The 16,229-nt window shown below is 49.8% G+C and overlaps 1 protein-coding gene across 3 annotated transcripts in view; it reads left to right on the forward strand.

Moving 5' to 3' along the window:
- KCNIP1 (potassium voltage-gated channel interacting protein 1) overlaps positions 1–16,229 on the forward strand; it is a 383,908-nt gene that overhangs the window by 141,349 nt on the left and 226,330 nt on the right. For 2 of the 3 annotated variants that reach the window (XM_032158606.2, XM_032158608.2), the window contains exon 1: positions 6,412–7,026. The exons of the other annotated variant lie outside the window; for it this stretch is intronic. In XM_032158606.2, coding sequence (XP_032014497.1) covers positions 6,966–7,026 — 61 coding nt within the window. In that variant the 5' untranslated portion in view covers positions 6,412–6,965. Of the gene's footprint in view, positions 1–6,411; positions 7,027–16,229 lie in introns of those variants that run through there. 3 annotated transcript variants of the gene reach the window in all.

Here is a 16,229-nt window from a genome sequence, read left to right on the forward strand (position 1 = left end):
CATTTGAATCCACCCATCTAGCCACCCATCCCCTTTCTATCCACCCTTCCGTCCACCCCCAGACAGCCATTTGATCAATATTCATGAAATATCTGCCTTGCACCAAGGATAGTGCTGGCACCCGTGAATTCCCTGTTCTCCAGGAATATCCTTCCCCCTCTCCCTGACTACCCCTGTCCCCGCCCCACCACACACACACTCCTCGCAGGATCTGGGTAACTGGGAGGGCTTTACCGCCAGTGTCCCAGCTGCGTGGGTGGCTGCACTCTGTCTGAACTCATCTCAGCTCTGGTGGAGACTGTGGCAGCGCAGAAGCGTGCAGGAGGAATCCTCGGGCAGCGCAGCCATCAGGGCATGAAGGGCAGAGCCTCTGCCCCGGCTTCCCCTGCAGTCCCCATCAGTTCCTGCTCCCTCCAGAACATGATCAACCTCAACAGATGAGGCCATGCTTGATGCATAAGGACGCAGCCCGGGAGAGCTGCTTCCCAAACTCAGGTCCTATTCAAAGGTCTTTTCTTCCTCCTGGGGAGGTAGGGGAGAAGGTCCAAGCAAAGGGAACTGGAAGGGGAAAGTGAGGCATGGAGTTTGTGTTTTCTGAATCAGGACTGTGTTCCAGCCAGGGAGACCCTGTGTCAGGCACTTTTGTAACCATGATCACTTTCAACCTCACCCTGCGACTTCCAACGACATTGCTGAGATTGTTCTCCTTGCAAACATGAGGAAATCGAGGGGCTCAAAGGTCAAATAATTTGCCCAAAGTCACGAAACAAATCCAGGACTTTAAGCCTGATCTCCTTGACCTGAAAGTCATATCTACTTCCCTGCCCTCTGAAGACCTATATGTCCTATGTCATCACTTCACTGTTCACACAAGGTGATACCTGGCTTCTCCAAGCACCTACTACCCTGAACTCACTGCCCCACTCTTTACTTCCTAGCCTGAATGCAATTTGCAATGAGGAGATGATTTGATTTTCTTCAGCCCTAGACCTCCAGCTTCCTGAGAGCAGGTACTCTTGCCTCTTCTTGCTCATTATTGATCCATGTATTTAGAATAGTGCCTGGCAGGTAGATGGTGCTTAATAAATATTCATTGAATAGATGAATGAATGAATGATCCAATGAGCCCCAAAGCAAATAACAATAAAGGACATTTGCAGAGTGCTTTACAGAGAGACAAGTGCTTTCCCTTTACTTTATCTTACCCCATTCTCACAACAACCCCCTGACATGGTTGGATTCATGTTTCACAGATGAGGAGGCTAAGGGCCAGGTGTACATACCGGGGGACATGGGATTGGGTTCATATGAACTCAGGGGTAAATGATGACACCCTTTCCCCTGCCCTGAAGGATCTCAGTTTGAGTATTTGTAGAACACTTAGGATGTTCTGGGCCAGGCTGAGTGGCGGTGGATGGGGGCGGTGGAGGGGGGGCGGTATGCAAAGCAGGAGACTCGGCCTTTGCTTTCTAAAAGCTCCCAGTCTATTTGAGGCCAGACTTATGCATGCAGAACATTTGGGAAATGGTACAAGACAGCAGCAAGCATAGTGCTGAATTGCACATAATCAGGTGCCAACTGCATTCCCTTCCTTAACTAATCTGAGTCTTTTAATACCAGATGGGGACCCTGAGAATAGATTTCCTATCAAACAGATGAAGAGCAAAGATGGAAGCCGAGGGAAAGGCTGTGGCTTACTCATTTTTATACCCCTCTAACCCAGCATGATGTCTGGCCCACAGCAACAGGAATAGGGCAGTCCACCTTCGATAATGGGCCACTCTATGTGCCAGGCACCTGCTAAGGGCCTTACAAACATCATGTCACCAATCCCTCACAGCAACACTACCAGTTACTAAAGGAATTACGAATTTAATCCACAAGAAGCTGAAAGCAGGGTTCAGAGATCGTACTCATCATGTCCACAGTCTCAGAGTAAAGGGGCAAGCTCAGTGTTTGAACTCAGTTCTAGCAGCCTCCCAAATTAATGCTCTCAATCTGACGCTATGCTACCTCTGTGCCTGGAAGGAACTACTATTGTCCATAAGGATAAGAAGGAACATGGCTAAGGGAGCACTGAGTAGGGAGGAAGGAAGGAGCAGGGAGGAAGAAATAAATTAAGAAAGAAAGAGATACAGTGAGGAAGAGAGGAGAGGGGGAGGGAGGGAGAGAACAGGGCTTGTGTGTTACATAAACTCAGACAAGCACATGCATGTTTTAACAGGATTCCTGCAGGTCTAACAACCTCACTCCTTCCTCCCTGAACAATCTCAGAGGGGTTGCCTAAGGAGTCCTATATAGAGGCTCATGGCAGAAGGAAGGCCTTGCATCCAGAACCTTCTGAGCTCATGGATTGACACTGGAGTTGTGTATCAGTCTGCTTGGAATGCCTTCAAAAAATACCCCAGTCTGGGTGGCTTATACAGCAGAAATCTATTTTCTCATGGTTCTGAAAACTGGAAGTCCAAGATCAAGGTGCCAGCTGGGTTGGTGTCTGGTGAGGCCTCTCACCTTAGGTTGCATCTGCCTTTTCCCTGTGTGCTCACATGATATCTTTATGCGTGGGGGGTCTTTGGAGTCTCTCCTTGTAAGGACACTAACTCTATCAGATCAGGGCCCCACGCTTATGACCTCTTTTAACCTTCATTAGTTCCTTAGAGGCCTCTTCTCCAAATACAGCCACACAGGGGCTTAGAGCTTCAACACAGGGATTTTGGAGGGACACAAACATTCAGTCCACACCAGGGTGCATGAGGGAGGGGTCAGAGCTGGAGAAAGTGCATGAGCTAGCTCACCTTCCAGAGTAAAGGAAGCAACAGCCACTGAAGCTCAGGTTGGATGGGGCTGGCAAGGTCGCCGTATTGAGTACATCAAGGCAGGGACAACAGGACAAATGGCTCCTGCAGTCAGGGTGACTGATGGGAGGCTTCCTCAGCACTCCCTCTGCACATTCATTCTGTCACTCCCCCTCTCCCCATGCAGTTCTCTGCTCTCTGTTGCAAATTCCCAGGGGGCAGGGAGAGGGCCTGTTATCATCATCTTTCTCTCTTGCCCCTCACACTTACCTGTGTTCTCCTACTTAGACACATTCTCTGTGAGCATCTCATGGGTGATGTTGGCTGCATTGTACAGTGGGCACGTGCGCATGTGTATGTATTTATCTGCAAATAATACTCCTGTCACAAGGTGTCTGCAGGAATAAATGAGCTATCGTGCATGTAAATACCTGGTACATGGTAGATACAAGAATGAATGAATATTTGTTGAATAAATAAGTGAATGAATGAATCTTCACTTGGCAGAGCATGTGTCTTCCTTTAAGGGGCAAGGATGATCTGGTAATCATCAGTTTCTACTTACTAACTGGGTCACTGAGCAAAGAAAATCGACTCACTCATTCATTTATTCAGCATAGCTTGGCTGCACCCCTGTCAGAAACCAGAGATTAAGCAGAAAGTAGAGAGTTAAATCAGTATGTAAAGCAGTTAAAACAGTCCAGAGGGAGAGACAGGCAAGGAAAGGAACAATGAGAAACAAAGTAAGGAGTGCTCTGATAAGAAGCCCTGGGTGCTATGGAAACCGCAAGCAGGGCACCGACTCAGGGCCAGGGAGGGATCCCTGGAGGAGACGACATCTGCAGTAGATATTCCAGAGTAAGCAGCAGGTGGCCAGAAGGAGAAAGAGGTGAGGAACATTCCAGGCAAGGGGAACAGCACGTGCAAAGGCCCTGAAGCTGAACCACAACGCACATCTGAGAAATAGTGAGGGGTCCGGGTGGCTGAGACACAAAGGGAGCACCAGGGGTCAGGAAGGATTTGTAGAAGAAGCCACAGGCCACAAAAAAGACCTCATAATTCATTTTCAATGGTTTGGATTTTATTTTGGTGACTTTACTTTAACCTACTGTTCAGAGGCAGCCAATTGCAAACACGTCCAGAAGCACTTTGTTATTTCTGATGTGCAAAATGGGGCAAGTCGTCTGTACTCTGCTTCTTCAGTGGGTTGTGGGGAGGAGAAACGAGAGGATGATATTCTAGCCTTTCGTGACCTCTCAAGGGCTGTCCTTATGGTCATTCAGGTACCATGAAAATTAGCAGAGCCCCGAGGGGGAAGTAGCTTGGTGCTCCCCCAGTGGTGTCCCTGATAAGTTGGCAAAGACACCCAGGGTGGCTTCACCTTCTTCTCAGCAAAGAGCTCTCCTCTGTTCCCTGAATCCTGGACATGCTACTGGGTCCTCTAGTGACCCCAAGCTTCAGCCTCGCATGCCCTCTTCCCCAAAAGAGAAGGCAGAAGGGAAGCAGGGACCAGCCCTGCTCCATCTTCCAGGATTCCAGGCCTCCCTGGGCCGGACAAGCCCTGAGCTGGCAGTTAGGAGGCAGAGGTTGTGAATCTGGTGGGAACCCCAGCAGGTCTTTCTGGCTCAGTGCCCTCACCTGTGAGCAGGGGTTCCCCAGGAGACCACGACAGAGGCCTGGAACCCAAGTTCTAATCCCACATCCTGGCTGGGCAACTTCAGGCAAATTTCTAACGCAAGGTAAGCCTCAATTTCTCTCTGTGGTGATGGGCAGTCACCTGCTTAATTCACAGGGGTTTGGTGGGCATCACGTGGACAACGTGGTTGCACAGCAGTGGGCAATGCAAAGGAAAGGAAGTATGTCAGTAAGTGCCCCTCCCCTGTTGCACAAAACAGGACACATGCTGGAATTGCAGAAAAGCAATAAATGCTGCATAGGTGAAGAAAATTATTCAAGGACCCTGGCCAAGTCACAGGCCACCTGTGGCCCTGAGGGGACAGCTCATGGGTTGGCATTAGGGGAAGCAGCTCTCAAGGGGCCTGTATCCTGGGGATTCAACTCTGTGCCTATGTGGCAGAGCCTGTGTGAATGTGGTGACTGTGATGCAGTTTTGCACTGTGTGTGGGTCTGCATGCCTGTGTGTTTGTGTGTCTCTCCATCTTTGTGGGGGGCAACTGCAGGTGTACTATGAGCCTTGGGTCTGTCTGTGTGTACAATAGCAATGTCTGTGCAGACTTAAGGACCTGTGGCCATACGTTTGCGGGACTTTATGGGCATGCATGCTTGTTTATGAGGCCATATGTCCGGGGATTCTGTGAACTGCTAGCATGGTGTGTATCTGTGTGGCAGAGAGAAAATGGCTGCGTGGGAGTGTGGGGGGCAGCTTGGGCAAAGGATTCTCAGTGTCAATCAAAATGGGTCCCAGTGGGAACCCAAGCAGCTCAGACTTGGGGGAGGGGAAGCTCTTCCTCCCCCTTCCAGGGAGCAAACCTTGCATTTCACCACCACAAGGCTTTGAGTCCACAGGCAGGGACGCAAACTTTGCCCTTTGGGTGAGAAGCCACTCACAGAAGGGAAATGGCTTCCTAAATCTAATCATTGCCCCTTCAAGAACTAACAACCTGTGCCCGGGAGCTGATGGCTAATGAATTATTGAGCTGGAAAGGGAGAAGAGGGAGAACCAAGGAGGAAAGAAACAGAAAAATGAGAGAGCAGGCCGGGCGGGGTGGCTCTCACCTGTAATCCCAGCACTTTGGGAGGCCAAGGCGGGTGGATCACCTGAGGTCAGGAGTTCAAGCCCAGCCTGGCCAACATGGCCAAACCCCGTCTCTACTAAAAAATACAAAAAAATTTAGCTGGGCCTGTTGGTGGGCGCCTGTAATCCCAGCTACTCCGGAGGCTGAGGCAGGAGAATCGCTTGAATCTGGGAGGCAGAGGTTGCAGTGAGCCGAGATTGCACCACTGCACTCCAGCCTGGGCAACAGAGCGAGACTCAGTCTCAAAAAAAAAAAAAAAAAAGAAAAGAAAAGAAAAATGAGAGTGTAAGGGCCCAGAGGGGCTGAGCACTCCTTTCTCCTCCCCAACTCCCTGTCAGCAGAAGGTGGGGCCTGCCATGGGAGGATTCTGCAGAACCCTCAAGGACCCGCGGAGCAGGACAGCACCTTCTTCCCATGACCACCCATTTGGATGTGTTTTTCACCCCTTTCTGAGTGGGGCAGACTTTCCCCCTCCCCATGAGTTCAGGCAGTGGGTTAAATAAGATTTCCCTTTAAGTCGAATGAAATCACAATGCACCACACACAGGGACACACACACACACGCACATATACACACGCACTCGCGCACATCACACACACACACACACACACAAACACAGAGTCTCCCTGGGGCCACTCAATCTATTGCCCCCTGAACCTGATGGGTGCATCAGCCAGGTGCCTGGCCCCCGGTCGGTCTCTTAGGGTTACATGCTCTCGGGGCTCCCGCACATACCCCGGCAGATGAGGGTGCGCAGGGGTGAGGGCGCAGGGCCGGGCGTCCCCCGCCCCCACCGTGCAGCCCTCGCCCCCGCCCCGCCCCTCCGTAGTTGCCTGCCCGCCGCCCCCTCCGCCGCTCCGACTCTCGCCCCGAGCGCTGGCAGCAGGCAGCAGGCAGCAGGCGGGCGCGCTGTGGCTCCGCGCCGCGCGGTCCGGGCTCTGTTCATTCATGATTGGTACTCGGCCCTCCGAGACCCAGCCGGAGCGCCAGGAGGGGAGCCGAGCGTGCGGCAGGAGGGGCGGGCGGACCGCGGCTCCCGCACCGCACGCGGCGCTGGCTCGGCAGCCTCGGCCGGGCGGGCGCTCTGGCCCCGTGTCCAGTGCCAGGCAGGCTTCAGGGCACCGTCCTCGGCCCTGGGCGAGGGAACCGGCCGGGCCGGGTCCTCGCGCGGGGAAGCCGTTCCGAAGGCTCGCGGGGAGCGGCTAGCCCTGAGTCCCTGCATGCGCGGGGCTGAAGAAGGAAGCCAGAAGCCTCCTAGCCTCGGCTCCACGCTCGCTGAATACCAAGCTGCAGGCGAGCTGCCGGACGCTTTTCTCTCCTCCAATTCAGAGTAGACAAACCACGGGGATTTCTTTCCAGGGAAGGGGAGGGGCAGGGCCCGGGGTCCCAACTCGCACACAAGTCTTCGCTGCCATGGGGGCCGTCATGGGCACCTTCTCATCTCTGCAAACCAAACAAAGGCGACCCTCGAAAGGTAAGCCACCTTCTTCCTTTTGTTCCCCTGTCTGGGTTTGGGGGTGCTGGGCGCCGAGGTGAGGTGTGCCACCTGCCTCCCTTAGTCCGGACTCCCCTCTCCACGAGGAGCCCGGGCAGGTGTTTGTATCCAAAAGAGAGAGAAATCCGTGGGAGGGTTGGTGTGAACACCCAGAGGAGGGAGCCAGAGTGGACGTTTGCCCCAGCGGCGACTGGACCCCTCTGGGGCACCAGGTGCCGGGACTCTCCTCCTGGGGAAATCTCTGGGAGCCGAAGGAAGAGGCATGTTCACAGGTGGGGGTGACCAGATTCTCTGGTGGAAGTGTGGTGAAGCTCTTCCCATTTCCATGACAGCTGGCGTTTGAGCACTCAGTGAGGGTGCTCCCACACTCCCACGCTCCTCCCAGGCGGCTATGCCAGGTGCAGACCTGCGAGTCCCTTCATCAGGAAGAGTGCTCTGTCTGCACCCCCAAAACCTCTGCAAGCCAAAAGGAATCAGCTGCTGCCAGGGGTACAACTCCCAGGCCTCATGTCCTGGTGGCTCCGGGAGTCAGGAGGAGCAACCGTGAAGGGCTGGCTGGGAGCTGAGCTTACATCAAGGATTAAAAAGCATAATATCGTGGAGTCTCTTATGCCTGGACGCTATTCCATCGCCACCTGTCCCCAGCGAGGCATGGCTGATCTCACCATCCGTGGGAGAGTCCTCAAATGGGTCCAGGTGAAGTTGGAACAATGTGTTGGGCCCTGGAGGACAATGCAGGTCTCCTTACCAGCAGTTCGAAAGTTAGTTGTTGGAATAAAGAGACTGGAAGCAGTTAGGAAACGGGAAATGATGGGTTTTGTTGTGTTGAATGTTCAAATGTCACTACGAGTGGTAAGATTTGAAGTAGCTTGACACTTAAACATTCAAGTTCTACCATCAGAGCCCCCATCCTGGATACAAGTGGGAGTTACAGGTCCTACCCTATGTGCCCGATAGTGAGTAGAAGTGTAATGGGGTTAGGGACCCCAAGTGAACAATAAGCCTCCTCTTAGAACTTGGTTGGTCTCACCCTGATTAGAACCACAGAGATCTCCATAAGTAAGCTGTCCTTGAAACCCCCTGGAAGAAGGGGTCCCAGCTTCTGGCCCAGCTCCCAGAGGCCTCAGGCTGGCTGAGCCCCGAGGAAAGAGATCTCTGGGTGCAGATCTTAGGTGCTGAAGTTGGGTTGGCATTTACAGCCTAGAACATAGGAAGAGGCTTTGGCCCATTTGTCCAGCTGAGTTACACGTCCTGCTGGCAAGGAAGGGACTGGTTGCCCTTTTACCAGTCCTGACCAGAACAGGTCTGCAAAGCTCAGCCCAAGGCCTTGACATTCTAAGCCTCACCTCTCGCAGATCCTGGGATGCTGCTTGACTGGGGACAATTTTCAGCACCAAATATAGGTCTTCTCTCTCATCATCTGTCTGATCACCATGAGGTCTCAGAGGCCAGGGGACTGTCAGGACAGGAAAGTCAGGGGCTTGTTTTTAAATATTTTCAATGCCTGTGGCTCTCCTGGGGGCTGGGTGTCACAGAAAGATCTCAGGCCTTAGAGTCAAGTGGAGTCTGGGTGTGAATCCCAGCTCCATCACTCCCTGCCTCTGGGACCTTAGGCAAGTCCCCCCACCTCCCTAAGCCTCAGTTTTTCATCCATAAAATTCGTATGCCACTTCCTAGAGGGAAAGTGGGTATGTAGGAAGTAGAAGGGGGGGCTCTGCTTCATATACTGTGTTGGCTGCAGCCACTGGGGACCCAGAGGAAGTCGTTGTAAGGATGTGAGAATCAAATGAATGATGAATATGGAGCTCTTTGCATAGGGCTGGGAAAAGAGTAAGAGCTCGACATTGCTGTCTACCATTTCCTTCTCCTGCCCCAAACATCCTGGAATTCACCCTGGATGAATTCCTGCAGGATTCCCAGAGTACAAAGGTCTTTGCTTCTGTCTCCTGGGATTCTAAGAAAGAGAAGAGGGGGTACTAGCCATTCAGTGTGTCCCTACTGTGTGCTTGCCATAATGATAGGTGTTTTATCAACAACTCTCATTTAACCCTCACAAAAATGTTTGTTTGAGGCTCAGAGCAGGTTCAGGGCCAATGGGTGGACTCCCAAGACAAGCTATCGAAGCACGGAGCACTCAGCCCTTCCTGCACAAAGCCCACTGGTGTGAATTGTCCAGGGGTCCAGCTGCATATATTCCCCCAGGCATTTGCCCCCGAAGCAGAGTCATCTCACTGCCTTGCACAGTGGAATGCTAATCAGCAGAAGACCCTTCTGTGGGAGGCAGCTTGGAGACCTGGAGGAAGCCCTGGGCGAGGAGGCTAGTGGTCAGGGATCCTCTCCTGGCCAGGTCACTTTTCCCCACTGGGGCCTCGGTTTCTTCTTCGTAAAGGGAGAAATTTACATTAGGCATTTCCTCAGGTTCCGTTTGGCTCTCAAATTCTAATATTTTTATGGTTGATGCTCTCACCAGGGCTGCTGCTATGATCTCAGAGATGTGAGGCTCAGATCTAATTAGAAGCAGCCAGAAGAGAGCAGTTGGGATTTTTTAACTCAGGAATCAGTCTCCCTGCTGGGTTCAAATTCAGGCTCTGCCACTTACTAGCTGTATGACTAAGCCTTGTTTTCCTCAACTATAAAACAGGGATAGTAGTAGTTACCATCTTAAAATAGTTGTTGTGTTGTGTGGATTTCAAGGATCATGCAAGTCAAGCATTTAGCACAGTCTCTGCTACATAAGTGGTCAGCAAATTTTAGGTACTATTCAATTTATGGCTCTATTGTTTGGGGCTTCCGAATGTCCAGAGTAAGGCCATTTTCGAAGTAGGCAGTACATCTGAGAGTCTTAACAGCTCATTTCTGGAAACCTTAACCAGCCCTATCCAGATAACTAGGACCAAAAACCCCAGCACACAGATGCTCGTCCCTTGCTGCAACCCTCACTGACCTCTACCCTGTGGCTTGTCCTGAAAACATCAAAGCCTGCTCAATTAAAATCCTGAATGCTTTGATAATACAATTTAGAAACATACATAGCTTTTAAATAGGGCAAAAACTCTGCATGATTAGTGCTGCAAGAAGATCTCCAGCCCAACCTGGGTGTTCAGGGAGAGCTCTCTAAAGGCAACAGAAATCTAAAGGAATTTAAGAGCCATGCCACTGAATAAAAATATTCAGGTTCACTTCCTGTCCTTCTCTCTGTTTGGGATCTTTATATGTCTTTAATTAAAAGTAGAAGAGCCCTGCTTTTGGGATTCAGCCTCTGCGTCCCAGTCGCAGATAGAATTTCTGGCTCTAGCAGTTTTGCATGTGCATGACACACCACGGACACTGCTCCTGGCCTTGAATGGGTAAGTGAGACAGGCTAGGGCGTTGAGGAGAACCAGAGGAGGACCATACAGGTGCAGCTGCTGGGCTTGTCAGTGGGGCAGGAGAATTTAGGGACAACATCACTAGACCAAGGCCATCTCAACAGAGAATTGCCTACAAGCAGATAATCCCACACTGCAGGGGTGGCTGGGTTAGAAATCCTCCATGACCGAGTGCAAGCATGCAGAACTTTCTGAAAGGGCTGAGCTGCAGACCTCCAGAATAGTCAGAGCATAGGTGAGCAAACTCAACCCCATAGCTATCAGAGGCTTTTTCTAAGGTCACATAGTGAGTTAATACGGTACTGGTTAATATAGGGCCAAACATGGGAGTGTTCCCGATAGTCCCATATTTGCTCCTAGATCAATGAGCACCTCAGGGAACTTATGGAAGCAGAGTGTACCTGATGAGGCTGGGTTTAGGGCTTATTGGTCAGGGCAGCATTTTCAACCTAAAGATCTGGGAGAGTGACAAGAGACAGAGAGGCATAGAGAAGCAGTAGCCCTGTTGTCACATAGTCCTGAACCCAAGGGGCAGGCCTTTGGCAAGTCATTTCACCTTGTAAATGCTAGTTTCTTTATCTGCAAAAGGAGAATCCTGATGTATAGAAATGTTTGTGCTTTGGTCTTTACCCATCTTTGCCTGTCCCTTTAACTCTATAATACTCTCCCACCCCACCCCTTGCTGCCTTGTCGAATAGTTAAAATTCCACCGACATTCCAAGACCTCACTCAGCAGTTTCCATATTCAGGAAGCCTTCGCCAAGCCCCAGAGAGAAGTGACTTCTCCCATCCGAATTCCCATATTCTTTTAAGATGTGCATTTTCTTATGACTCACAGTCGTGCTTGGAATTAGACAATCAATGGAGGTGTTAACCCCTTTCCCCACCACCAGAGGGCAGGGTTCTTGGGGTAGGAGCTGGTCTAACTCATCCTTCACAACTCTCTGCTTGGTTCTGTGCACATAGTAGGTACTTAATAAAAACGTTTCTAGAGTAAATTATAAATAATGGAATGGTTGGCCACTCTCCATTATTTGCTAGAATTGCAGACCCTGCAGGAAAAGTTAGCTTCCCACTGGAATTTCAGTTACCAGCCCTCTGCTGGGAATGAATTCTGTTGTTCGGTCTGCTGGCTTTGAATTGACTTTGTCCATGAAATGTACCGAATCTGTTTACCATTTAGCAGGAAAGTGCTGAGAACAGTGATTCTACTCCCACCCCCCTCATAATCACAAAGGTGTGAGGAACCCACACCCAGCACCAGGCACAGTTCTGGTCCCTCAATCCCAGAAGAAGCTCAATGGAGCTCAAGATAAACAGAAAGAGAGAGATGGAAAAGAATGGAAGACAGAGGAGAAGGACTCACTGCCTAAAATCAGTCGGATTGTTTTGACTTGGTCTCTGGAAAAGGGCCAAGGCTTAGACCTCTTTGTCTGCCTGGAAGGGCCTTGCTCCGTGAATGCTTTGTAAATGTGTAAGTGAATAAGTGAGCATATGCTTTAACAAATGAGTAAAAAGATGAATGATTGGATGAATGGGGGAAGCAGTAAAGGAGTGAATGAATGAAGCAACAAATGAATTATCAACTGAATGACAGAAAGAATGATCGAATAAATGACCACATGAATGAATGAATATGTCCATAAATGAATGAATGATGAAGTGCCAGAACAGCTATATTTAACAGCCTATCTTTTCACAAAGAGCATTGATAGTCATCTTTCCAAAGTTGAAAAGTATAAATTCAGTCAAGAAGAGTCCTGGTGATTTTTTGGATACTGGTAGGTGTATAGCGTCTTTGGAGAAGGTGAGGAGATGTCTCTAAGTTTTCACTCTTTTGCTGAAACAAAAGTAGGGACTGACTCACAGTGATTCCCCTTGTCTTCCCTTATATTTCAGGTTCACCTTTGCCTGGGTCAGAACAGAATCTGTATATTTATTCACTCATTTATTTGTTCACTTAGCCAGTCCCACAATTGTCCTTCAGCATTGCTTCCCTGCCTAAGATCCACTCTGGCTTCTTCATCCTCCCTCCTCCTCCATCTCCTCATTCACCTGGCCAACTCCTACTTATCCTCCAAGGCCTCATTCAATGCCATCGCTCTGGGAAGCCTTTCCTGGCTTCTGTAGGCAGAGCACATCTCTCCCTTCTCTCTTCCCCCATAGCTGTTGCTGCTTCCCCTCACTACAATTCTGAACACACTATGAGGTTGTCATTATGGGTTTACGCATTTATCTCTCTGACTAGCTTTCAGGGACTGAGTCTTATCCCAGAGCCTCTGTCAGGCTTGACACTGCATCCAGACTTGATGGATGCTGGCAGCATGGAGGTAAGGATGGTTGGGCCAGAGTGTGCATTCTCGATGGCTCTGAGCGGTGTGGGAATGCGGCGGTGCAGATGAGGAATCCAGGTCTGCTCCTGGGGAGAAGCTCTGCAAAATTCTGCATAATGGCCCTGGAGCTGATGTTCCCATTCGTCAGGCAGGGAAGGAGCAGTTTTTAGAAAAGAGAGAGAGAGCCTAAGAGTCCTAGGGCCTTCAGAGAAACATCTCTTTAAATGCTTCCCCTTCCTCCAAGTAGTATTTTAAATAGGTCACCTTCTGGAAGTAGTTGTAGTCAGTTGGGATATTGCTAGCTTCCCGTACCCCAGCCATGGAGTAGCACTTTGGATTAAATCTTGTTATTCAAGGCCAGACTAAAAGCCTCATTGGTGCGGTGGGGGGAAGTAGGAACCACATTCCACTCAAATCAGGAAGCTAGAAGTAGGATTGCATTATGGCTATGAGCACTGTGTTAAAATAAGAGTCTTGGGATTGAACTCCCTTTCATCGGTTCATAGCTGAGCCTTTCCGGGCCTCAGTTTCCTCCTCTATAAAATGGGGACAATGGGCCAGGTATGGTGGCTCACATCTGTAATCCCAGCAGTTTGGGAGGTCGAGGTGGACAGATCACGAGGTCAGGAGTTTAAGACCAGCCTGGCCAACATGGTGAAACCCCGTCTCTACTAAAAACACAAAAATTAGCCAGGGGTGGTGGCATGCTCCTGTAATCCCAGTCACTCGGGAGGCTGAGGCAGGAGAATCGCTTGAACCGAGGAGACGGAGGTTGCAGTGAGCCAAGATTGTACCACTGCACTCCAGCCTGGATGACAAAGCGAGACTCCGTCTCAAAAAACATAAAAATAAAAAAATGGGGACAATGACAGTGTCTCCCTACAGGGCTGCGTGAGGGCCAAGAAGGAAGTGAACATGGTGCTGCACACCAGGTGAGTTGGCAGTGCTGGCTTTGCTGCTGCCTTTTGTCCCATCTCAGGGCAGGCTCCTTCCTTCTGCCTTGCTCCACTTGGATGATGACGGTGTTACCCTCGGTAATCTCCCCATCCCTTTGAGCTGTGGCCTCTGATTCCAGCCCTCTGAGATCCCGAGCCACCCTATCCATGGTCAATGGCATTCTAAGCAGTTTCTCTGGTGATTCCTAAGGGAAGCTGTCAACTTTAGATGGTAAAAGCAATTCCCAACAGTGAGGTATGAAAATGCAGGTCACCCGCCAGGGAGGATAATAATACTAGCTCAAATGACTCTGGCCTCCACCCAGTGCCAGGCACCTTGCTCAGCTCTTTCCTGTGTTATTTTATTAACCCCAACCCTGGAGGACAAGATGCTGTTACAGTTCTTGCTTTGCAGTTGAGGAACCTGAGGCTCTAAAAAAGGAAATGCCTTACTCAGGGTCACAGAGCTTGGGATTCGCAGAGCCTGGTTCTGGTTGATCCTAGAGCCTGAGCTTCTGACTGCCACACTAACCTCTCCTCCTGGCTTTGCCTCTGGAACCTTAGGGACCTGAGTAGAAAAACAGTCAAAACGGGTGAATGGATGTTGGGGAGAAGGCATTCAAGGATAGACTGAAGCACCTCATTAGCCACACGGAGCAACTGAGCTACGTGCAGGCCCTGAGCGAAATGCTTTTAGCCCCATCCCAACCCTGCCTCCCCCTAGATCTGTTTCCATTTAATCTGACACTGTGGAAGCCTGAATATGAAATGATTGGGGGCAGAAGGCCAATTAGCAAATTCATTAATAGGATTAAACATCTCTCCTCTGCTCTAATCATTTATGTGAACTAAAATTTTCTCCCTTTGTTATAGCCATCACTGCCTGTCAGTGAAGACAGAGTGTTTAAATATCTTCCAAGTATGTTAGAATTGCAAACGTTCAGAACCAGGGACCAGGATCAGAGTTTTCACATGGTCCAGGTGGGCAAGGAGAGATCAGTCGGTTTACAAGTGGTTATCACTGCTAAGAAAAAAACACAAGCGCTTGCTAGTACATTTGCAAATACCTTACTGCTCTCCCGTTCATTTCCTTTCTCTCCTTAGCCACATGTTGGCCCAAATCACCTGCGTATGTTGTATGGTTGTTACGAGCATGTACTCCTGGTTAGGCAGACCTAGAATTCAAATCCTGGCTCTGCAACTCATTAGCTGTGTGACATTGAGCAGGTTACCTCGCTTCTGTGAACTTTCATCTCCACATAATCTAGAAAATGAAAGTATTGTTGGTAATTACCTCCCAGGTTGTTATGAGCATTAAATGTAATCATGCATGTAAGATGCAGCGGTCAGCACATAGAATGCGCTGAAGGTAAATTGTTACTATCTGGGTCCACGCTACTTAAAGTGTGCTCTTCAGACCAGCAGCCTCAGCATCAGTTGGGAGCTTGTTAGAAATACAGAGTCCCGGCCGGGCGCGGTGGCTCACGCCTGTAATCCCAACACTTTGGGAGGCCGAGGCTGGCGGATCACGAGGTCAGGAGATCGAGACCATCCTGGCTAACACGGTGAAACCCCATCTCTACTAAAAATACAAAAAAATTAGCCAGGCGTGGTGGCGGGCACGTGTAGTCCCAGCTATTCGGGAGGCTGAGGCAGGAGAATGGCATGAACCCGGGAGGCGGAGCTTGTAGTGAGCCGAGATCGTGCTACTGCCCTCCAGCCTGGGCAACAGAACGAGACTCTGTCTCAAAAAAAAAAAAGAAAGAAAAAGAAAGAAATACCTCAACTCAGTGAGACCTACCCAGTTAGGACCTGCATTTTAACAATATCACCAGATGGTTTATATGCCCACTGAAGTCTGAGGAATACTGGCCTAAAGTACAGATTATGGAACGATGTGTATTATATTATACAAAATTATATATCAAGCTGGAAGAGGCTTTTGAAGACTTCTGATTTAAGCCTCATTTTACAAATAAGAAAATAGGGTCCAGAGAAGGTGAGTGGTTAGCCCAGAATCACACAGCTCAAGTGTTAGGCCTGACATCTGAACCCCAGCCCTGGTCATCTCATGTAAATTGTTAAGAAGTCAGATTTCCAGATTTGCATTTCTGCAATCGAGTTTGTCTGTTTTTCTTTCTTTCTCTCTCTTTCTTTTTAACAACAAAGAAGTGCAGGATGATGTACGCCCATTAAGTTTTAGTTTACTCATTTTAAATGTTATTCCAGCCAAGAGAGATCCTGAATCTTGATTCCACCAGCCATCATCTTAGCTGTACCTCCAAGTTTTCTGCTACCTGAAGATACGATAAGGAGGCATTCTAGGTCTTTATCTAAGTTGCTTCTAAGAACACAGGCCAGAACAGGGTGCAGGACAGAGCCATGTGGACTGCAACTAGAGACTTGCCTGCATAACGGATTTCACTGGTAACGTTCAGAATCCCAGAGCAGGCTGGCAGCCTGGTTTATGTGCAGAGCCTTTGTATGGGATTTGAAGCCAGAAAATGTGACCAAAGTAGGAGTCTAAACAGACGCAGGCAGGGCCT

The sequence above is a fragment of the Hylobates moloch genome, unplaced genomic scaffold (genome assembly GCF_009828535.3).
Source record: "Hylobates moloch isolate HMO894 unplaced genomic scaffold, HMol_V3 SCAFFOLD_6, whole genome shotgun sequence".
NCBI classification, from domain to species: domain Eukaryota; kingdom Metazoa; phylum Chordata; class Mammalia; order Primates; family Hylobatidae; genus Hylobates; species Hylobates moloch.